Raw genomic sequence first — 25,384 nt, 5'->3', positions numbered from 1 at the left:
AAGTCACACAGCAAGTTGTGCCCTTTAACTGAGCTATCTCAATTTAAATGGTCTAATCTTCTCCAATTTTTTGCTAGTCAATCTAAATACTAACTACGTCCCAAAAATAAGTTCTACTGATACAATTAATATGCATACTAAATAGTTCAACATTCCGTCATCATGAACTTTTTCTCATCGGCTAAGGAAAACCAGAAGCAATTGGTTTTTTACTATTTAATGGAGGAAGCTATTTCATTGCATACGAGTCTTAAGCTTCGTTTCCTTAGGGAAAAATGAATGATTTATTCTGAAAAATGATCACTTGTATCTCTTAAAATAATTAGCCAATGAAAAATATTTTTAATATTGATATCAACCTATGTCTAAATATTTATATGGCCGAACAAACGGAGCCGGTGCGGAGAATAGAGGGCATGGATGGAGGAGTCTCTTCTATAGAATTGGCAGCTAGAAAGCTTCCAAAGATCACAAGGCGGACCAAGGTGTGCACTTTGCAATTGCGGAACAGTTAGTCCCAATGTCTTTGCATATCAAATGTTTCTTCCCCCTTCTTTTAACATGCTCTGGCAACAACATGCGATATCTTCATTGGCAAACACAAAATGTGTTTTTAGTGTCGGCCCGCTGCCATCTTCAAATGTTCAGAGAATTAGCAATTAAGATGGTGGGTTTGCCACCAAAGTGCACTTCGCGATGAGAAGGACTAGCAATGAATAACTTGGAGCTGCCTAATAATATTTACCGACTTCATATGAGTACAAAGCAAGATTTTGGCATTGAACCAATTCAATGAACACTTTATACCGGTGAATCTCATGGTTATTCGCTCATGTGTTGGCCTAAGGTCCTCATATATTCCCAAAGATGCATCTATGGAATCCTCAAGCTCCAAAGTGTAAAGCTGAGTCGGGTGTCAGACGGTTTAGCCGGACGGTCCCAAGAATGTACTCAGGCAAGTCACTCTCTTCCTTGGCCTGCAAACAAAGTAGCTACTATTAATCAACAACACTACACAAACTTATATTTAGCACATAAATTTGGTTTGAACAATAGTATTTTGCTATAAACCAGAATAAACCCACCAAAATGCGATGTACTTGTCAAACTTAACCAGCGTGCTAGAGATAGTTTCTACCCTAAGGTTCTAAAGATAGCACCCTACCCTCACTACCCTCCCACAACTAGGATGTTAATGAAAGGACGCCATCTAAACTCATTCCTAAAGATCCTGTACACCCTAGTTCCAACTTAAATTGAGTCGACAGCAAAGATAAAAATTTATCGAGATGGACAGCTTGTAATCAGGAAAATATCTAAGTCGATAGACATGGACTGTAAGACACTACGCTAAAAAGAAAATTCTAATTTATTGGCAAGAATCATTAACCAGAAGATGAATCCAGCAAAGAACAAACTCATCTGCTCTCTATTTGGATCACAAACCAATCAGTGAGCTAAACAGATCGAATGATGGTGCATAAACCCAATAATTGTCTCCAAAAGTCTGAAACTAATCTTTCCTTAGCAAAGGCAAGTGGAGACCCTAACCCCCTCTTCACCAAAAAAAAGAACAAAAAAAAAACCTCCAATATGCTAGGCATCGTGATACTAACTAGCCTATCAACAATGAAGCATGAAGATAATTATAATACTACTTTGATACTCAGTTGGACAATAGAACATTATGATACAGTGAAGTCCAAACACCTCCCTCATAACATGACTGCAAATCCTACCAGCAGCTATGCTTGAATACAAAGAAAACCACCCGTTTGCATCACGAACTCAACAAGAAATCAACTTGTTAATAGACATCCAAATCAATGGAACAGCTTCGAGAAACAGATAAGAATGAGCAACTGTTTATCCAATATACAAACCTCTACCAAAATTGCGAGATCAACAACTATGCTAGTGACATAGCCGAGTACAAGACCAATGACACTCCTTGCTACAGAAGATGATCCAATATCCACATCGATCTGCATATAGGAAGTATACTTGTCACAGAATGACACTCTATACAGCAAATCCGATTAAAAAAATTAAAAAGAATGTCATATGGACGTTAAGTTCACAACATCAAAAAACTGCTAACGTGCATCATACTTTCTACTTGATGAATTGCAATAGTGGATAGAACCTGTGGGAGCTACCTTTCCATTAAAGGACCCATAACGATCCCTGCAACTATGCACAGGAGGCCTTCCTATGTGTTCTCTAATGGGAGAACATGACAAAGAAATCAAGCAGGTAATGCATTGACGCAGAAATTTTTGGTCGGACCAAAACAAGGTCGCATGCCAGTGTAAAAGTAGTTAACAGGGCTTGATATCTGGCTATGTGTTTTAAATTGATGACTGATAGGTTCTGTTTCGATTTCTGAAACACCACTGTTTACCATGAAGTTAACTTGCCACTGCAAACCCTAAGGCTGAGTATTTCCTCCTCCCACTAAAGGAACATCAAAACTGTGTTGCACTGTTGAGATTTGTCTAAATTTTATGTTAATAGTACAATTTCCTATACCTAGAATATGATTGATATTTATAAGAGAGAGAGAGAGAGCCCTAAATTTCAGTGATATTTCCAGTAACTCTAGATCCCACTAAAGCAAGATACAACAACCACTTCTTTTCATTTTTTGATGGCATGGAAAGGGACGAACAGGAGAGCTCAGAGGGGGCTAGAGTTACTCTTTCTTTTTGAAAGAACAAATGGCTTCAAAATTTTTGCTTTCAAGTTAAGTAGCAGCAGGTGATAATTAATCTATGGATTGTGAAAGGGATGGCACCCCAACGGTTGCTCTTGTTAGTGACATCTATACCTTAAGGATGCAGCAATCAACATTTGGTACTGACGTCAACTCATTTATAATTTAACTAAGAAAGGCCAAAAAAGGGATACAAATTCTTACTTCCAAAAAGTTGTCCTGTCTGAGATACTTGCATGTAACAGCTTTCCCCAATAGACAAGCTTTCGTGCCCACTGCACGCTTGACCATCCAATATCCCTACATGTGTTGAAGAAGCTCAGCACAAAAGGAATTACCCTTTAAACAAAGCAATCCCATAACATTCCAGTCGAGTGTTTCTACCTCAACAATACTTGGAATCAACTTAAATCTGGAGTCCCTGAAAGCATCACTTCCATCCACAAATTTACCCAATAAAGAATCCTTATTTACAGGCCTATCACTGGCATAGTACATAACCAAGCTATAATTTGGTCTCGCTGGAATCTGACAAGAAGAGCAAAACGGAGGCCCTTAAAATGTATCTGAATGAATGAGAGAATTCATTCCCTGAAATCAATAGGGGAAACAACATAAAAGAGAACAGCCTGATGGTATCAGCATATACGAACCATATAAGCATGTCTTTATTCAGTTAAACAAAATAGTTCGTTCAATTTATTTGAGACTTGATACTTCTAGAGAATACAAACAATTGCAAATCTTCCACACAATAATGTTGGTTCTTCTAATACATGCTTGGCTTCAATTTTATTTAACAGGCAAAAATTATTTGAAGGATATTGCAATGTCAAATTTTAATCAATATGTATGGACAACCAGTCTATGCATATTCCATTCAACTTATTATATATTCTGTATGAAGATGAAAGAACACAGACATACCTGGAGATTAATTACTAGGATGAAGGGAAGCTTTTTACCAGCTTCTGACTGAATAGACAGAGAAACCTTCATCAGTCATTCTAATCATTCAAAAATATTGAAGTCCAAATCATCTTTGATTTTTCTGCTATGGGTAAGTTTTCCTTGCTGTCATAAGACAATTACAGTTGAAAAATACGAAGGTTTCTTAACATATCTACTGAGCAACATGGGATAGATGAAAAATTGATACCAACTTCCTTGGCTTAAGCATAGTGTGTGAAATGTCAGTGAAATCTTAACCAGTGTTTATCTCCTATATTTAAGAGCAACTATAATGCAAGTGATAGAGATAGACTGGATAGCAGCAAGGAAATTTCAACCCTGCATTGTTCATGCATTATGCTACTGAGCATTCTAGAACCCACTTGAGCCAAAGAAATGGGCAAAAGATGTTATCATTTGTTAGAATGACTCGTGACGAAACAGATGATGGTACTCTACCATTGAGTTAGCGACCCCCCCCCCCCAAAAAAAAAAGGATATATAGATACAATCGGAAATAAAATAAAGAAATTCAATTGCACGATGCAATCAACACATTGAACTAGCAACAAAATTTGAATTGATTCTGAGATTCTGAATCTAAAATATAAAATAAACATATCCAACAAGAAAATTTTCAGATAAAAAGAAAAAGGCAAAATGTGGAAAGGTCAACCACTGCACCCAAGCAAAATTTCTAAAATAAACAAAAAGAAAGGCCTGCTTTAGAAAAAATTTTGGGTATAGGCAGCTTACAGTAAAGTGGCTCATTTATTTCCACAACTTATATTATACTGCTCAATTATCCTTACGAGAATTTGTTTCAGTTTGCCTTAATTTTCTCCACTGCACTTTCTTCCTCTCACTTCCTTTTTCAGCTCTTCATGCACAGTGGCTTTCAAAGTCAAAGATAACCTACTTTGTACCAATCCCAACCACCAGAGGTGATTGCACCAAAATGTCCTGCTCGACTTGCATTTATCACCTAAATAGACAAAGCAATGTGCTCCATTTCACTGTATTAAACAGTTAATGAAGACAATGTGTAATCACCTGAACAAGACACTTAGGATGCAGGGCAATCCTATCAATCTTTTCATCCACTTTGAGCCAATCAACTGCTAAGAGCTTGAGAAGTGGGTCACCACCTATCACCTGAAAAAAGATTCAACAACAACATCTATGAGCTTGAAAACACTGCTAAACGTTCACAGGCAGACGAGAAAGCCAATCTTTAAAAAGGAACTTCAGTTTCTCTCTGGCAAAGCAAATTAAACGCCAAATTATATTCATAAATAACTATCCATGATGGCAAGTCATTACGCTCTTTTCTTTATTGTTTTGGTCCTTTTACAAGTACTTAAATCTGAATAGGTTACCCTCCTTGGTGCTCTTAAATGAAGCTATTCTTGTTTATCAAATTAAAACAAAACAAAAATTGAAGAACAAAAATTCCACTCAAAGATAATCTTCGAATGCCAGCACCTTGTACCAAGCTAAGGAAGGAAATGGAAGAAAGAGAATGAGTGCTATGAATGAGAAGCTGTGTACTGTCAAAAACACTAATATTTCAGCCAGATACCTAGGTTCAACAGAAGATTCGTATTGGTGTATCTACATAAAAGTCTATTTTGATGAAGAAAAGCAAATACATCATATGAGAAGGTAGTTCAGAGAAATAACAAGAAGATCAAATTGCATCTGGCATTTTAATGCATCAAATATTTAAAGATGTGGTACATGCTCAACATAAGATGCTGTAGAAGAGCAACACACACCTTAGTGTTATCTTTTAGGTAGTTCTTTCCTCTAATCATGAAGCCAGCACCACTTGGAGATGCCCAACAGTTTGTATCAGAATCGTCCTTACCCTTGCGCAGGGAACCAGGAAAATTGCTCAGATCAATAGGGGCAGGAGCTATATTGGCATCTAATTCCTTAGAGGCACCTACAACTACATCCAAACAGTCAATTGCTTCAGTACTGGGTACAACACCATCTAAAATGAAAGACCGACAGAAGACAAAAGTATAGTATTTATTAAGCAGCAAGTGCTATAAAAAGGTTTTACTAGGAATTCCTCTACTTATGGAACCACAGACTCGTGGTACCTCATGACCAGTAGTCGCTATATATGCAGAAATAATAGCTCATTCAACTTACTGGTAGTCATTAGATGTAGTATAATCAAGACTAAACACGATATCACTTTGCATCTTTGACCTTAGTTGGAAGAATTAATACTCTTTCTTAATCTCAGGACACATTGATTTTGCTCTATCTTTTAGGATCTTTCACTCTTGTTGTAGGCATATTTTGTCATGGAAACCTGTTGCTTTATAGTGCTAGACATCCCTTAATTTAGAAAAGACATGAATTGTTATAAATCCATCGAGGACTCATTCTCTAGAAGCAATCAAAACATCAAGAATTAAGTTAGTTGATTTAAGCACACACTCAAATTCTACATTTTATTTTAAGCTTTACACATTAGCAAATCGAATACTTTGAATATTGCTCTCTATATGGTAACTTAACTTGTGGGAGAGAGCAAACCAACAAAGATGTGCATTCTGATACTTCATAGTTAACAAATATGCATAAGACCGACTACCAATTACCATTACAAGATTATCCTACTTATGTATATTAGAAGGAAAATACAATAAATATCTAACCCAAGCTTTTCTTCATAGCGAAGCCTGCAATGGCCCAGGAGACATTCTTCAGCCTCACTTTTGCCACCTAATAAAATTTTCACAATCAGGATTCAGTTCATGGTCTTATTGAAATAACTGGAGCCCAATTTTCCACAAGTCTTAACTAAAATCTAACAGCATCGTGTCAAAATAAAAGATCAAACCTGATGATCAAGTTCTTCATCATCGCTCTCTTCCTCTTCTGATGATGAATCAGCTGAAATTGCATCATAAAACTCATCCCGCACGTCTTGCTCCTCATACTCGCTATTGGAAATCGAAACATCAGAAACTTTTGATTGAACAACTGCCATAGAAGACTGCACCTTTAGTGATGGATTTGCTTCTATATATTCCTTCAGACCTGGAAGCAAATGAACTAAGAAGGATAAATTCACTAAACGATAACAAATGTTCGAATACAGATGTACAGATTGTTAAATTATGTCTCATTTTGAGCCCATGTTCGAAACCCTACCCAAATTGGAGGATGTAGATCTGTCCAAAATATATGAATGATTTTGGAAGTGTGGCATTTACTAGAAGTTGTCTAAGTTGGTCAGAATTTTTTTACCAACTCTGTGAGAAAGAAAAAGAAAATTTTCTTTTTTGAAGGCACACATAAAGTGGCAGTTTATGTTTTCTACTGCTTCTCGACATGTGAAGTCTGACTTATCCACTGAATATGTGAGGGTCCTCTTTTCCCAAAAAGTGGCTTTGCTCATCCCATATCTCACCATACATATACATGAATGGCCAACTACAGAACACAACCTCTGTAGTTCTCATTGATTAGCGGACTCTTTGTGGCTGGCTCTCTGAGTGTAGTAGCTACCGACACCAACACGGAAATGCATAAATGTCTAATGTTTTTTATTGGTCCCGGATTTCTCAAGTAATTTTGTTCTCTCACATTTGACTTCGCAAGATCCAATAGCTTCAAAGCATTAATTTACAACACAGAAAATAGAACTTGATGAAAGTGCCTCAGAGTTTAGTGCATAAAAGGAAAAGAGGTACAAATGTGGACAAGTTTCTCAAGAGTATAAAAACATCCTAAATTGGAGGAAAGATCAAAGCTCTGGGAACATTAAAGTTGCAAATAGGTCAAGTTAAATACAGGTAAGCAAGAGGAGTCAAAGGCTATAATGGTCTTGTTTGACTGACTATGTTGTCCAATTAGGTGTTAAGGACTATAAGATAACGAGGAAATCTAGCAGTGGAATAACTCTCATAGCCTTGGGCACAATAAGCTGCAGGTTCCCTTTAATTGGACTAGTCAAGGCTAAAAAGAAATTGACCATGGACCACTCGGTTGTGCATGTAATTAGAAAGTAAAAAGTGTGTCTATTACAGCATTTCCAGGAAGAAGAAAATGAAGGGGATAGAATACTGCACCTGACACCTGGCACATTAAAGCGTAGGGTATAGTCTTCTCAAACTTTGAGCAATGATTGTTCTTCCATCTCGTCCATCCTACTTCATGTATCTCCAGTATTTGTGTCACAAGACATTTTGCTATATTTGTACCCATTGGTGTATTTATACTTCTGATTTCCCAAGTTGATGCTATTGAAAATAAGAAGACAGAGCAACCAGTGAGTAGAAGTATATCTGCCCTGTGGGCATCCCAAAGTTTATGAATGAAAATTCTCAACTTTAGACAGAAGATGCAATAAAAAACCTTGCAAGTTTCTCACCAACTCATCACCATTATCGAACAATCGTCATTTTGTAGCTAAAAGTTCATCCCAAGGTACAATAGCAAAAGTGCAAAAAAAAAAAAAACTATCATATCCAGGGAAAAAATCGACTTAGCCAAAAGTTATCAGCTTTCCTAACTTCTACGCAGATTGAGCACCTAAAAACTGTTTCAAGCTCCTACTTGAAGTAAACAATATCTGGATCTAAAAAAAACTTGTGCTCCATTGACCTGAGCTGACTGCATAGATAAGGTTCCACCAGAGCTTTCCTATTGTAGCCATAACCTTCTGAATTAGTAGAAGCTGAGAAAACGTTCAGAATCCTACTTATGATTCAGCTCAAGCGAAGTTCAAGAATTAACACACTAGTTCTTTAGATGATTTATTAGTGCTATTAACAGCTGCTTCAAACTCAGAGACTGTCATTGGGATAAAAATTCCTGCTTGTTGTCAATCCTGAAAAGAGGGGCCATTCAGCCCCACAAATTCACTCATGAGAGACTTCCACAATCCTCACTTTTTTTATCCTTCCACAATCACGCTCCCATGTTCTATGGCCTTCATGCAACTTTCTCATTACAGCATCTGTATTTGATGATATTAAATAATCTTATTAAAACAAACAGTTCAAGTACTTCAGACACGTACAAGGACAAAAATAAAGAATGAAAAACAAAACTAAAACATCGAACGACTATATGGAATAAGAACACACAGAAGTAATTGGAAACTTGAAACCCCAAAAAATCTTTAGTTGCATCATTTAAGCATCTTTATGACCCTTCTTCCTTGTTTTTCACTAAAAATTGAAGATGGCTTTCCGTTTTTAGCAAGCCATCATGATTGACTCTCAATGCATAGATAATCCCTTATTTCACTCAATTAATCCACCCTCTTAAGTATCTGTCCTAGATACCAACCTCCTATCCTCACTCAAGTAACAATATCTTTCAAGAGCCAAAACATAGCCATCTGAAACTTCATTTCATTTTTGGGAACAATGATTTCAACCCACCTACTCCTATTAACGTTTTGGAATATCAGCAAAGCCATGATATATATGCTGTCAAACCTCTGACACTTCCTTACTGAAGTTTGTTAAAACAAAGTCCCCCATCGTGCTGAAACCACTCTCTTTCGGATGGAAAAGGCATGCTAGCATCTTTCTCTCTCCACTTCTTGCTCCCCAGATGTTCAGCATATGCACTAAAGATGTTTTCCATGGGTCATCATACAAATGATGGCTTAAAACAATTTGAATGGAGCCCCATGCTCTCATGATTAGGGGTTAATCGCAAAACACGTCAACTGATGTGTCTGTCACAGATACCCTAACATCCCTTGTATAATCATTATCACACATTATTTTTCAAATCATTGCAAATACACCATCACCATTATCTTCATGCTATTTCCACCACTCATCATAAGAAATGCCCCACAAGGCCCAAGAGAATTTCTAAACATAGAGAATAGCAATTGGAATTGATCACATGGATAAGTGTGCATTCTGCAGATTGACTACCAACGTCCTATGCAATCATTTTACCAAAATACATTGTTGTGAAATTACATGCTTATACATAACAATTAGGACATAATCATTTCAGAATAGTAACGAGAACTTAAAATGCTTTAGATGTTACACAGAGCAAAGAAATCAGAGAAGCACAATCTCACGATTAAGTGTTGTACGCCGATATCCAGATATTGGAGGTCGCTTTTTATGGGCAACTGGAAGTTGCAGGATAGCTGCAAGTATAAAAACACATTTAGCATGCTGTGCAAGCATATCATCTCAAGTTGCCCCAAGTAATCATAACAGAAATGCCAAGCACATATTACTTAGCCTTAGGAGATATTTTGTTCTTCCCATGAAAGCATAGAACCACAAAAAAGGCAATGTAACCAGGACAAGGTTCAAAACCCAAGATTCTCTGTAAGAAGCAAAATGGCTTTGAAGATTTTATGAGACATGAAACACATTTTGAGGTTTATAGAGTCTTAAGACTTCATTGAATTTGCACATTCTGGAGACTTCTCATATTCTTGACCAAGAAGGAATGCCACTAATGTGTTCAGACAATGGAATTGATGACACTTAGACAAGGAGGACATCATATACGGCCTGGAAAAGAAAGTCACTCTATGACTAGCTTACGTCCAAAGCAGAGGATCTCGATGATAGTGTTTAAATTGATTTCAAGGTGCATATTCTTCATTTGCAGCTAAAGGTGTATATTGTTCTTTTTTAACTCAAGGTGCTTGCTGAAGTTGTCATATCTTTCACCATCGAAGTTGTGTCATCATGTGGAAACTAAATCTGGAATTGGCAAACAACCACATAGGACAAGGTTTGGAACTTCAATTGGAAAGCAATTTCAGCTTTCGCTAAAAAAGAAAGAAATGAAGTACATCTGTTGCTCAGACAAGAAGTTTAAAGAAAGAGAAGCAATCTCAGGAGAAAATAATGTTCTTAAATGGCACATGCACAGCTTAATTTTGACATGGTCCTTTTCTCCATAGGCATTCTCCATTTGACTTTTTTGGTGTCATATGGCAATCTGTAGAGTTTCCCATTATGTAGTCTATTTCATGTACCTTGCAAATAGCGAGTATCTATGTCTACTATAACTGCTTTTGAATTTTTAGTAATAGAAATACTCATAGAAAATCTTCTTATACACTATGGCCAAGGATTCACAAAATAAGGATCAGAATTCACTATACATTTTTACAATAATATAATTTACAACATATGATGCAAAAACAAATTCTGACATATCTTAAGAATATCCCTTACTATATGTTCCATCTTGGGCATGGAACCACTGTCTGGAGAAAACAAAATCTCTTTTAGACTGCCACCTGAAAAGCATATATCATGCGAATATAAGCTAATGAAGTGACTAATGTAGAAGCAAACTGAAAGAACGGAATAGATCAAATGCAACTTTACAATGGGAAGAAGGTGAGACATCAAGAACATTCAAAAAAATTCCAGAAAACATGGAAGTCATTGAAGGGTTTTACAAAGAAAGCAATGTGTTACAAATCAACAACTGCAAACAACTAAAGGGCAGGAATATAAACACAACGAGGATAAGCAATATCCACGGCACACCTTACATTAGCCCTAACCTGCTCTCCAAACATAAGTTTCAGTTAGAGGCCACTGTAGCATCTTGACTTAACTATTTCTCCAAGCTAATGGACAAGAAGCAAACCCCTTTTCTGAACAGAAGTCTGTAAAGATCTAACTTTTAAAAAAATAAATATTAATCACTTTTGCTAAACCAAGAAGGATGGGGAGGGGCGACCAGCAGTGACTACCCTCATGAGGGTTACAATGAGGGTCCCACACCCGTCATGGAATGTGCAGCATTCACCAAACCCAATCATAAGACTACTGATGCAAGCAAGTTCAACCCTATGACTTGGAGATGGGAATATCAGCGTGAGACCAACTAGGCCCCCACCGCCAGCGGTAAAACCTATTAATCAATAAAAAAAGTTGCTCAGTTTTATGAACCATGAAGAATGGGGAAGATACAGCTACAATTTGTACCTTCTCCTCTTAGTGAAGTCAGTACAGATCATATTACTCAAGCGGCTTCCCATGCACTAACACTAAAAGCCAAAAGGAACTCTGATATTTTTCCATCCAATTTATTTTTTCCAGAAATATAGCAGAGGTTCAACCTAAACCATGCTTACGAAGAAACTAAAAAATTTGATAGCTAACGTGCTAGCCTTGGTAAAACCCACACACTGATGTGTACTTTAAATGTATGCAGGGTTGTTTTATGCAACATTGTGAGATATTAGATATTGTCTCAGTTGCCAAAACCAAGCATAATTCAGAAAAGTTTAGTCAATCCTCCTTCCTTGGTGTGTGTATGATTATATTCATGTAATCATGTCCTTTGAATATCACAAGAAAGGAAAAGGAGCAGAGGAGCAATCTGTCTGACTACACAAGATAACATGACAGTTATGTTTCCCAGTTAGCCTTCTTAGAATCTGATAGGTGAGAACTATAAGTAGCAGCTAGTAAAAAACTAAAGATCAAAACACAAAGAAACTGAAATAATGCATTTTGGCTATCAAAGAAATAATAAAAGCAAATGCCCCCTTCAAGCGAGACATGCAAGTCTTAGCAAATTCTTGTACCTAGTTCTGCATTCTTATACGAAAGACTGAGACCAGAGAATTCCTATAATTGTAACACCTATTAACAAAAGCCAAATAAGGAACAAGACATGGCAAAAGTACTAAAGACTCGAAAAAAAAGAAGTATGGACATGAGGCTTTGGTCAAATATGAGATAAAAAATTATAGTGTAGGAATTGAGCAAACGTCATAAATCACTCAGTCCACAGAATGTTATCTCAAATTAGAATCTACACCGTTTCCTCAACAGAAACAAAAAAGGAATTACCAAGACAATTGTATCACTCCAGTTGCATGTTCATAAACATGAATATGAATAAATGATAGGGGGTAATCGATCTTGGAATCACAAAGCCATAACACCTCTCACTGATTAAGACAAAGAAGACAGGTCTATTTTGTATCTACCTTACCTGGTGAGGTATTTTGGATCATATGTCCCATAAACAACATCGTAGTGGCCGTCATAAGATTCTACCAACTCCAAATCACTAGTGAATGGGTCCCACCTGCAGAGATATAAAAGATGAGCCTGAGCCATATATAAGGCAATGGCACTCTACAGACAAATTATAAAGCTTACTCATATCTCCGCTGGCGCTCAAGGTTTAAAAGCACTTCAAATACAGTGTCTGCACTGGCATCAACAACACCAACAGACTTCACAAGAACACCTTTTCTCATCTGCAAAGCACAGCAAGCACTGTAACTGTTTGGTACCAAATTGGCAGCAAACTTTCATCTCTGGCTTGGATGTATAAAGCAAGTTGGATTACTCTTACCAAAACATTCGGACTCTTAAGAGAAGCAAATTATATTATGTGACAACATAAACACTGGCAAGTATGCTGATTATACTTTTCACCAGAAGAGGCATCTTTTAATTCTGATAAAAACGCCCTTCAACTTATCATTTCAGAAGTCTCTTCTTATATTATATCTAAAGGACTACACTGACACATGCACAGCAAACATCATCCCTATATCTTAAAGTAAGATTGTTTTGCGCAGGAAGAGGAATGAGGCCCTGATTTGTTTTTTCATGTATTATCTTGAATGTGGCTATTTCAAGGAACAAGAGTTGGTGGAGGTGGATATCAATAATCTAACTTCACAACATGGCCTAACAAATGAAATTTTCTTTTTTTTTCCTGTTATATCAATGGGGTACCTGAAATTAAATAAAATTGCACATTAACAACACTGTAAATGGTTTTCCTTTCTCCTTTTTCAATTTCAAGTGTTGGTGGATTCTAAAGCAAGTGCTAACATTTATAGATTTTATTAACTTATTACATTCTGAGATAGTTTAATGCATTAGCAAAATGTTACCGGGGAATGTAATTTGATGAGTCATATATAGTATCGTACCTAACTATAGAGAATTATCCTTCTTCTTTTAATTAACCAGGGAGGTATTCTGCTTGAGTCACTAACAAAAGCAAATATATTCTTTATTTGGCACCCAAATATGAACTCAACAGGATAGGTTATGGCATACTAATGAAGTGCAAATTCTGTCGAACATTGGAAACTTCACCTTATGGAACTTTAACAGAGCCCCATGATACCATGCACCACATGGGTCTCTTTTTTATTGTTATTCTCAAGATGGAATTTCATGTTTTTCGGGGACAAAGCAGGAGAAAAGTAAGGTCGGGGTGAGCATTTCTCCCAACAAACATATATTCCACAAAAAACAGCGGTACAAAATTTTTTGTGAAAAAAGCCTCAGTCAAAACTATAATCCAGCTCTGATTAGCAAAACATAGTACAGCATGGGAAAAGCTGTACAGCAAGTTCTATGGAAACATAAGAGACGTATGAGAAATGACGACAGAAGAAGAAAGCACGAGGCTTGCATTTACCTTGGACTCAGCAACATCCTCAAAGATTCTAATACCTGAAATCACAAAGAAAACAACATTATACGGACTTGACAATACTTAAAATTTTGCATGCTTATTTGGCAGGGAAATCAGTTCTCAACATGCAAACAATTCTTTACAGGAAATCCTTATTCAGAATTTCAACAGGAAGAAAAAAAGCTAAAGAATTACTCCACAATATACAGAGGATAGCCTGTATGAAAATGAACAGCAATATTTTGAGAATGATGGTTGAAGTCTCTACAAAACCTCAGTATTCTATCACGTGATCCACACCATTGGATACTGAAAAACCCCAAATGGAGCATCTTTTACCATCTTAGGCTGATGACTCCGATGCAAATTCATGAGCAAAAGCACTCTCTAGATTCGTTACCATTAGTTCAAGGCTTTTTAGTCAAAATCAGCATTTACTCTTGCATTGGTCTAGAGTGAACCTGTCGAACTTTAACAGATTTAAACAATTCAGAAATGATCTAATTACTATTGCTCACAATTGCATGTTTGAAACAATCCAAGTCTTCAGCCAACTCAGTTCACAACTGTGTTCAAGTTCATTCTTTAGATCAGTAATTTGCACATTAGAGCTTATGTTTGCTCCAACCCCATTTTGTTGTATGCATGTAAATGCTAACTGGTTAAACCAAAGACTTAAATTTCTCATAAACATAAAATGTTTGCCAATCTCTAAAACTTAATGCTTCTTTTTCACTACTATATGGACATCTCTCCTCACCCTTTTTTCAAGTTTTTGGATGATCCAACCATTTTCTTACTCCTTGAATTTTGTCAAACCAAAGCAGAACCTCATAGAACAAATAAACCATAACTGTATACCGAGGCTCATGTTTTTTTCCCATAAGGAAATACCATATAGAAGAGACTCTGAAGATTCAAACATCATTGTAGGCCATGACCCATTACTAAAGCTAAGATAGAGTACCATTCATTGTACGAATACATTTCCACTCATTAGCTTCTATTGCATCTCCTCCATCCCCCCCATTGTTTCCACCCACTCCGATACCCAACCTCGATGATTTCCTTAGGAGCATCTCTGGACCTGTAAAAATGGAGACAATGGTGCAAAACATAGAATATCAGAATTCAAGGTCCATGGTCATACATATTTCTGGGTGAGCACCGTTTTAGCATTTGTACTTCTCTGCATTGGTATGTGTTGAGTGTACAGTGACATACTTGTATCTAGTCATTGTCATTTTACAATAAGAAGATATATAAGTACTCAGATCACCCTAACCATGGTCACAAATCTCTTTCCAGTCATTTACTTTCACAAGGGTCACGAAGAGCCCGAATCAAACATGTACAGCATGACAAATCAATTATGCAACATGTTGATTGTAAGATACGAACAGTACCAAGATAATGAAGAAAGATGATCCCCTTATTATTTTTAATGACAAATTAGGTGAACATTTAAAATGATTAATGCATTGTGCATGCATTATATTCCAAGTGTGTTAAAACAAAACCAGAAGCAGCATCCAGACTTTTCGTTGAACTTTCTTACTCACTTCAATGCTCCAGATTCATCAGACACCAGCAGAGTAAGTTGTCGATAATTTAGCACGAAGTAGTATGTTCCAGTGTCTATCATCTATACATCTCGCTATGGTACAACAAATTTCTTCAGTAAATTTTGAATCTCTTCTTGATAGTATAAGAATTTTTCAACTAAATACTTTCTTAGACCAACTGCTATTGCTCAACTACAGAGAAAAACTTTCCTATGGAGTTGACTTATCTGAATCAAAGCACAGCAGGCACTGTTACCTTAGAAAACGAAAGCAACTGATTTGATTAATTTTAGCTTATTTAGGTTGCATGCATTAGCCAGTTCTGGCATTTTTTGATCTATTACAAAATTGATCCTTCAATAACATCCTGTCCATTACTGAATACCAAATTAGCCTTGACTCAATCTACTAATTTATTCAACCATAAATGAGGCTCACATCTAAAGGTCAAACTTATGATATCCATCAGTGACATCAGATGAATTACGCATGTAGCATTTTGCCCGCCATTAGTTAAACCAGACCTTCATAAGTAGCATTTGGCATGCACGAAAGTTTAAAGTTTTCATATTTTCCCCCCATGAACACTATTTCTAAGACAATGAAAATAGTTATGGTTTTCAATTATAATGTACGCCAACATCGTGAAAAGGTTGACAGTGTTAATTATGAACTACAGGTGTCTTTGCGGATGTCACCTTGATAAAGAAAAAGGTGGTGCTGGCCATAGTAAATTTGAATAAAAGTACCATACATTATTTCGCAAGCCTTTCATCCAGTTACAATCGTTGCTTTCTTTTGATATTCTGAAAAAATTTCAAATCCAATTCTTTTCACTCTTGACCTATCATCCCCATTTACAAAAATTAAATCATCTTCCCATCAGTTACTTGTAGCAGAACCATGAAATTTGACAGTAAGGTCTTTAACTGTTCTTGGTCCACCAAATTTATAGGATATCAGTTCACCTTTTTCCTAACTCATTCAGTTCAAATATTTTCCTGAATCCTTAAATTAAACAGAAGCGCAGTTCTCCATATTTTTAACCTAAATCCTACATGACACACCTAATAGGTAAGTATTCTTATCTTTTATTAATATCAATGTTATCCAGAAAAAGGATTTTAATCTACATTCCATAAGCAGTCATTCATATTAAATGCTAAAGGAAAGAACAATGAGCAATGAAAGGTCATGAGGCATAATACCAATTTGAGGACCTAGTTTGAACCTAAAAGCCAAACATCAATGCACAGAAAATATCAAACTAATCAAATGTAATGAGAGGACACTCTAGTAAGCCTCACTAGTATAAGCTCCATCATAATATGACTTCAGCACGAGCCAAACCATTAAAAAAACTTCTCTTGCAGATATATAGTGTGTGTGTGTTTTAAAAAACACCACCCGATAATGTCTCTAAAAATATGTATGTATATTGTTCACAGTTGCCATATGTTGTCCACAACCTCAGCTCCTAGTCTAACTAGGACCCCTCTCTATCAAGACATTATTAACCAACACAGATCTAAGCCAAGTCATGCCACAGAGAAAACGAAATACAACTCATGGAGTAGACACAAAAATAGAAGATGAATATTCTACCCAAGATGCCTTAATTCACATATAACAATCTCGAAACATGCATCTACGCATAGCATACAGAAAGAGAATGTTTTTCTTTTCCTCATTGCACCAGATCTATGCCATATTGTGCATGGTATTTTAGTTAAAATATAAAAGACAGAAGAATCACAAAGATAATATATTCAAGCACTCAGTGCGTTCTGATTTTGTACATTCAATTTTTTTTCTTCATTGTCACAACAATTGGTGGCTAATACAAGAAAATATCTTTCTCTATCACTCACCTTTAACAATCGAAAGAACTAAGTACAAAAGATAAAATACATGTAGCCTTAGAAACAGCGGTATGCATAAGTTTTTGTGCTATCTTAACGGATAATAAAAATGCAACTGTGATTGTTGAAGGAAGAAAATTTTACTATATATTTTCCACATTAATTATATGCATTGGTTATTGGGAGATGTTTACCCCTTCAAAAGGTTTTTTGTATTTGCTTTACTTTGTTTGAACAAAGGACATGTAATGTTAATGGATATCATAAAAAATTGGATACACATTTAAAATAGTTAAGTTCAACCAACCTTGTCCGATTCTAATAAGCTTCTTCAATTCATGGGCATAACGCCTGACTCTGTGTCGGTGGCCCTCTAGAGTGATCCTACAGAATATAAGAATTCATAAAATGTAACCTGGGTGCACTCACATGCACATCCGCTACACACACAAGAAAGTGCGTGCAGCTGCCGGAGTGCAGAAGAGAGAGAGAGAGAGGGAGAGAGAACATATTTATCAAAATTGATGCAGTCATTAGTTAATGGAAGTGTATCATAAACCACATGTAAAAGCATACTCTGTCTCCATACTCAATTTGTTCCTGGCACTGCCACCTCTTGACAGCTCGTACTCAGCCTGTTTTAAACCAAAGAGTTCATGAAAAAATACATGAAGTTCTCTTTGCTATAAGCTTCTACTGCCTCTTGTCTATTCAGCGCTTCAAAATCAAAGGCTTTACGAATGTATGACCATAATTCACAGCGCAAATCCTAAAATTGAAGATGGAGTGTAAAGGAAAAGGAAGACAGGGAACAAATTTTTTATGCTAAATGTCATTACTCTTGTGACACTTTTGAACCTGTTGCTTGGCATGGTCAAAAGCCTCCATCCACTTCTGCACTTCTCCAGCAGTGGCACAAGCAATCTAGAAGCGAAGAAGCAGTCAATCACCATTCATTTTAGGCAGATTTAATAAGGGAATACACTTGTACAAGACAGGACTACAATTAGACATGAAAATAAAAGCAAAAGAAAAATCACAAAGAATATTTACCCAGAGTATACTGTTTTCCAAAATAAAGCCACACAAGCTACTTTAATATTCTCTTGCCTCCTCAAGAATGGGGAACATACTAGATGCAAAAGTTTAAGAATCTAATAATAGGACAGTCACTGTCTTGAAGTCAGGATTTGAGAACAGTATTGTGATGCTTCAAATTTATTTCCCTTCTTTTTTCATCAACAAGGATCTGCATTACACTTAAATGGTCTGTGTCTCATTAATATATCTTGGAATCATTTCCAATTTGCTGAAAGGACAATCATTTTCTCGTCATTTTCATTGGCATTAAGAACATGGCCTTCTTCTCAAAGGAACTGCCATACGTTTCTCCAAAAAAAAAAAAAAAAAAGGAGCAACACAGGTAACAAACTCCCCCACCAAGTGCTAAGTTCCATGCAACAAATCCATCATTAACACTTGCAACAGATTTCCAAATCTGAAACATGTCTCATTAATATATCTTGGAATCATTTCCAATTTGCTGAAAGGACAATCATTTTCTCGTCATTTTCATTGGCATTAAGAACATGGCCTTCTTCTCAAAGGAACTGCCATACGTTTCTCCAAAAAAAAAAAAAAAAGAGCAACACAGGTAACAAACTCCCCCACCAAGTGCTAAGTTCCATGCAACAAATCCATCATTAACACTTGCAACAGATTTCCAAATCTGAAACATGCCACTGGAGGCACTATAAGACCCTTCTATATGAGCAACTTCTCTTTTTAGATTACTTTATGGGATGTAGTGATAAGATTAGCACAGTTGGCTATAAGACACATGATGTAAGAAAATAGCAGGGAGTCACAATTAAGCTGGTTTTGAGTTCTACGGTAGTTGCTACATTGGCATGTCCTAATATCAGCACAACAATTGGTACTCCCTCACCTGATAGGAGAAAGAGAACAGGTTATGAGTGCCCCATATCGCTTGTCTACGGCTTTCAATGGACATACTGTACATGTAGTCTCCCTCCACCCATCAACTTAAGCTTTTGGGTAGGACACTCTAGTATGCAAACAGAGCAAAGATTCACGCCAGATTTAGTTTGCATGTGAAGCTCTCCATTCGCAGTTCCATGCGCCATTTTTAGTCTAGTTTGCATGCGAGAGGGGGTTACAATAACCCATATCACTTGTCTAGGGGTTTCCATTGGCATTATAATTCAGATATACCTATCAGCTTAATTTCGGTTTAGACAACATAACAGCTTGACATAAAGGATACCTAATAATTGCAAGCTTATTGCAGCTCTTTCAATTTTGCTCTGCTATCCCATTCCTATGATCTAAACTTCACTTCCTAGCACCTGTTTTCTCCGGTCTTTTCACAATTTCTGCAATTATGCTCCATTCTCATTGTTACCATGACCCAGCTCCACTTGTTAGCCCCACTTTGCCTTGGTCCAGACCACAAATGATAATACAACTCAATTAACTTATCCTAGTATTTGTTCTGCCTTTGTAATTTCTTTATTTGCAAAAGTGAAGTACCTTTCATAGCATAACCTATATAATGTTACCATAGCACATGGTGTTTGTTAACTTTTGCTTGAACTTTTAATGTGCAGGCCTGGCTTGTCACCCAATTCAATAAATATTGTGGCCACCCAATTGAGAAATTTTCATGAGGTTCATGGAGGAGCCTGTGCAGTGCGTGGTGCACATCAGTTTCAGCATTAGGGTTTAAGTGTTAATATTCACTTCGTAATATTTCAAAGGGTGCGAGAAATATCGGCTTTATGTGGACTAGGGTGGGTTTTGAGAGTTTGCTTTTTGGTTGTAGTCCAAATTCTGATTGGTGAATTTCTGCTCCTCTTTTGCCTGTGCATGTAGGCCAATAGCCAAGCCATGTAAATCTTATTCTTCCACTTTCTCAATTCTCTATTATGTTGGCACTTTTGCTTAACAATGAAGCACATTAGGATGAGAACCAGAACAAGCTTAAGTGCAGAATCAGCAAAAATTGATTGCCTGTTCTAAGTTAAGGAAAAGTACTCCAACAATTATATATTGTCCACAAAATATCATCTTCCAGTTTCATGTCAATCACTGGTAGAAGAATAGCACAAGAAAGAAACAAAAAACTCACCTCTCCTTTCTTCGTCTCATCTAGCCTATTATAAAACCGCAGAACATAAACGTCCTGCCAAAACAGAAGAAATCCCCTTAAAGAAGAATCTAAAGTTACATCAACTTCTCACCTAGAGGATGTGAGTGAGCTTTTGGAGGTTGGAGAAGAATTCTGATGTCTGATTCCCTTGGAAATGCTGACAAGATATGGGGGAAAGAAAACTCACCCCATGGTTGACCCTCCGACGCCCTAGCTCTTCCACCATAAGTGAGGGCCCCACAACACCCCTCCTGATAGGTTTCTGTGCCGAGGGAAGCGATCAGGGGAAAAAAAATCATTTGGAAGAAAGTAAAAATAATAAAGCATTTTTTTAATTGATCAGGCTGTAACAAATTGACAAGACCTCTGAAAAGATTCTGAGGAATGAAAAAGAGGAATATCTGAGGAATGGCAATTACAGTATAAAGGGGAAAGCAAGAGTAAAAATGCAAATTATTGTTTTGCCCAATTGGACAAAGGATAAAACAGTTCACTCAAAGCAACCGAAAGTGGAGATGCATTAGTGTCCAGGTGCATGGATATGATAGCATCAAGAATAATCCATAACCAATCAAGTTGATAGATCTAGATGATGGAAAAGTCATATTGGCTAAACTATGGTGAGAAGGAGACTGCAAAATAGTTTCATAAATAGCATTCAGTAGTCATTTTCCTAAATTATACTCATAATGATGGATAACCAGGAAAAGGTAAAGGAGCAAGAAGATGCATTTGACCTCGCCTCCGCATTTAGTTAGGAGAAAGGACAACAACAATCAAATATCAAATAATGCAGAAAAAGGGATCACGATGCAACAATTGTTCATGAATAAATTAAGCAGTGGTCATTAAACCTATTGCTTTGCTGGGGAAGTCAATTTTGGAATTGGGGCATTCTTTCCACTACTTCTTTGGATTAATGAGTGTCTGATCCTGCGGAAGTTCAAGGAGCCCAAGCAATGTTGCACATCTTTGAGATTGTTGAAAGAATGTCCAGCAGGTACTCATACTAGCATTTAGATATTACAGACATGACTTATTACTCGGCTATAATCTAGAAAGAGCTTATCACTCGGCCAAAGCAGCAGCTTAGGGCCAGTTAGATAACTCCAGTAAGTGTTGAAAATTCATGCATTCAGCACTTCATAAAATCAAGCACATTCAATAACCAAAACTAGCTTTTACTTAATCAAGTCAAAAACATCAATTAAGTAAAAAACATCACTCAATTAGCTAAGTAAGGATGGTGTTACTTACTTTATTCAATAGAAGACATCCAAATAGGAATCAAAACCTTACCTATTACATTGCTAAAAGCCTAAAACCTACCAATAATATTCATGATTGTATATTTGGCAAGAATAGAATGTTATTCAGTACTCAATACAATGTCAAACAACATTTTGCTTTCATTTTCAGCACTTGAATGGCCGACACTTCAAATTCAATATTCAAATTCCCGGCACTAAATTTTCAGTTTTACCAAACATGAGGCTTGAAAAAGAGTTTGTCCCATTCACACCACCATTTGGTTGGCTAGTGCAAAGTGATTATCACTTCAGTTAACAAAAAGGTAAAATAAGTATTTTTGATAAACCAGATTGTAACTGAAAGAGGACTTATTAGGTTCGCAAAGCCTTAGCCAATTTTCAGTTTTGCATGTTACAGTACTCTTCAAATCAAATTGTAGAATGTTCTCCATCTCCATTTCCCTGCATTAATGCCATCAATTTGACTTGCCTACTAAATTGATGACAAAAACCACAGCTCGCAGCAATTCGCAATTCTAATTTTCCACAAGTAAGCAGGAAGGTGATCAAAAATCAATATGACAGTGGATCGTCATTTTGGTATCCAAAACACCTGCCAAATTTCGTTAGTCCAGTTCGAAATTACGTAGTTTCTCCTCTTCAAACCACACCCTTTCCCTTTCAAGCTTTCTACTATTAAAAAGAATTGCTGAGAGAGGGAAAAGAAGCATGAGCAATCAAAGGCATCTGAAGGACATGTAAAATCATCTACTGAAATGGTCTGAGATGGCCTCAATGCATGACAATGAACATAGGAGAAAATTGCTACTCGTACTCAGTTTACAAATACTGGTAGATGATAGTGATCACAGCTGGCTATAAGACTGCTGTTAGTCGCTATCAAACAGGCCAAAAGAAATCCAAGAACTAATCGTTAAACAGCTACTAATCCCGGCATAGCACTGATAGAAGCCATTAGTTATTAAGTCGGAGCAATGTACAGTCGGCAAGTACCGATACAACGGCTCTAATACATATGATCCTAATCATAAGTCACCAGCCAGACTAACTATCGAGATTTGAACAACAGCAGTGCAATGGAACCCTTTCTGATAATTGCATAGTACAGAGCAGCTCATTCATGCAAGTAGGGCATTTGAATCACGATGACAATTCACATTCGAAATCCTCTGCCCCATGAGCTGATTCCCTGCTTCCACCAACATCTAAAGCTGCTCGCAATTGCTTTCCCAAAATCAATAAACAAAACCCGAAAGACAATTTGAGCTAACATGTACTTGTCATCTCATCAGGCCAAGACCAAAAAAAAAAACTCAACCCGGAATTCGAAATTGCAAAAAGACCGCCCACCCGCGAAAATGCGAGCGCAAGGGGAAAAACAAAGCCACGGTTCAAACAGACATCAAGAACAAGAAACAAGGAAACATCCTCGGATTCGAAATGCTTACAATGCCGGGGCTTTCGTGAGGATCGCGCTTGTACATCTGCACGTACTTGCCTCGGATGAACAGGAACCTCAAGTGGCAATACTGGTGCCCGATCGAGTTCAGGCCCAGATGATAAACCCACCCGAAGAACTCAAAGACCTCTCTTTTCCCTCCTTCTCTGTCGCTCTCCGACCCCTCCCTCTCCATCGACGATCTGTCGCTGCCGGTGCTGCCCACTTTCTTGTGCATGGCTGCCGTCGTCGTCGTCGTCGTCGTCTCCATCTCCAATCCCAACTCCCAAGATTCAACCTTCCCGAGCTACAAGAAAAACAAGAAACCAATGGAAAAGCTGAAGAAATCAATGCGCAGAGAGGGAGAGAGATTTCCGGGATGCAAACCGGAAGTGGAAGGTGGCAATACCGGGCTGACAGATACGCATTGCGCTATTTGACGTTTCTTGAAAAGCATAAAACTTTCGGGAAGTCGAAAAAAACTAAAGCAGTGAGAAAGGAAATTTTGAGCCTCGCGCTTTTTCCTGCGTTAGATTTGGTGGGGTGTAATTACGGAAAAGTTGTTCTTTATTTTGGTGGCATCCGGGCCGTCCACGTCATCGCATGGGGCCCACTAGGCGAAAAGGCTGTTGGGCCCAGATAGCGATTAAAAATTAAATGTCCACATTGCTGGTTGTGGAACGAGTCAGAGCTGCAGTGAGAATGGTGACCATGTCCTCGTAAAGACATGGCCCACCTCAGATGATACCATAACCTAACCCAGTAGAGACTCGATACACGGGGAGTCGAATTCCTGTTCGAACTTGATTGGTACATCCAATGCTCGAAACTCAACTAGAATTTGACCCCCAACAAAAAAAGAAACTTAACTAGTAATAAATTCGACATATTTTCGAGCTTTATGAAATATTTTAGAAAAAAAAAATCACAGTAAAAACTTGATTAAATCTGCATCAAGCCAAGTGTCAAACAAGCTCTAACTCGATTGAATAAGATGTTCCGCCAACATCAACTCGAATTTAGGCTAGTCGGATGCGAAATAAGAATAAGTCGAACCAAGTCCAGTGGTTTGACATCGATTTCGATCCTACCCGCTATTGCTTTTTTTTTTTTTTTTGGTCGTCTTTCTCTTTTTCAATTCTAGATGAATCTGTCTTGACGAAGGTCGGACACATGGAAGAAATATTTGGGATTGGTCGGTGTTTTGTCCTATGTAGATCAGTAGATGTCATCGGAATCACGATCTTGACACGACAGCACTCCAATCTAAATAGGATTTTCGCTTTCTGCTTGCATATGTAGGCCCACCACGTCGGCAAAGCACTTTTTTTTTTCCATATTTTTCATTAAAGACGAGATAAGGCATGAACTGCCATGGAACTTGAAAATATTGCGTACAGATTTGAAAAAGCTGACGTGGTCCAGAAGACCATTTATTTTTCGACACATGTCCAATGTGGGTCCACCTCTTCTCTCTGCTCAGCTCTCCCCTCTGCGCTCTCTCGTCCCCTCCCCCCGAAGCTCTAAGGAAGAAGAAGGAGAACTCCAGCTCCATGGCCATGGCGGCCGGGGGCCGTCTTCTCCGTTCCCCGGCCGCGAACTCGAGCCTAAGGCTCGCGGCCGCCCTGGCCAAGGAGCTCGAGCTTGCGGCTGGCGGCCGCCATGGCCACGGACCTTGAGCTCCATAGCCATGACGGCTGCGAGCTTTGCGGCCAGGGACGGGGAAGATGTCGATGACGCCGATTTTTCCGATGGGGTCCACCTCTTCTCTCTGCTCATCTCTCTCCCCTCTCCTCTCTCTCTCTCTCCTAACCGAAGCTCCGTCTAATGAGCAGAGCAAAGAAGCAGCATCATCCCCCGCCCCCACGACAAGTCCCTATTCTACGTCGACGACAAGATGCTCATCCATGACCGACGTCTTCTCCGTCCCCGGCCACGGAGCTCGAGCTCAAGACTCGCGCCTGCCATG

At 37.7% G+C, this 25,384-nt stretch overlaps 2 protein-coding genes across 4 annotated transcripts in view; both read right to left on the bottom strand.

Moving 5' to 3' along the window:
* Positions 1–25,384, bottom strand: part of LOC115751000 (protein FAR-RED IMPAIRED RESPONSE 1) — a 146,105-nt gene that overhangs the window by 45,028 nt on the left and 75,693 nt on the right. The window lies entirely within an intron of this gene.
* LOC115751011 (protein ENHANCED DISEASE RESISTANCE 2) lies at positions 698–23,971 on the bottom strand. Of its 2 annotated transcripts, XM_048277092.1 has the most exons (23): positions 23,825–23,971; positions 23,426–23,722; positions 20,894–20,968; positions 20,686–20,739; positions 18,393–18,458; positions 18,111–18,169; positions 17,842–17,918; positions 15,075–15,194; positions 14,111–14,145; positions 12,826–12,926; positions 12,656–12,751; positions 10,873–10,937; positions 9,750–9,821; positions 7,765–7,935; positions 6,531–6,730; positions 6,346–6,412; positions 5,446–5,621; positions 4,721–4,822; positions 3,644–3,691; positions 3,101–3,244; positions 2,921–3,016; positions 1,884–1,985; positions 698–977 (listed from the first exon to the last, which is right to left on the bottom strand). In XM_048277092.1, exons 1-23 carry the CDS (start codon positions 23,870–23,872, stop codon positions 885–887), a joined length of 2,364 nt encoding a protein of 787 aa, XP_048133049.1. In that variant the 5' UTR covers positions 23,873–23,971; the 3' UTR covers positions 698–884. The 2 variants fall into 2 exon arrangements, with proteins under 2 accessions (XP_048133049.1, XP_048133050.1); XM_048277093.1 differs by lacking the exons at positions 20,686–20,739; positions 20,894–20,968; positions 23,426–23,722; positions 23,825–23,971 and adding an exon at positions 20,798–20,843.

This window comes from Rhodamnia argentea, chromosome 4, assembly GCF_020921035.1.
Source record: "Rhodamnia argentea isolate NSW1041297 chromosome 4, ASM2092103v1, whole genome shotgun sequence".
NCBI lineage: Eukaryota > Viridiplantae > Streptophyta > Magnoliopsida > Myrtales > Myrtaceae > Rhodamnia > Rhodamnia argentea.
Note: the sequence above shows the minus strand (reverse complement) of the source record. Positions and strands in the feature narration are given on the sequence as shown.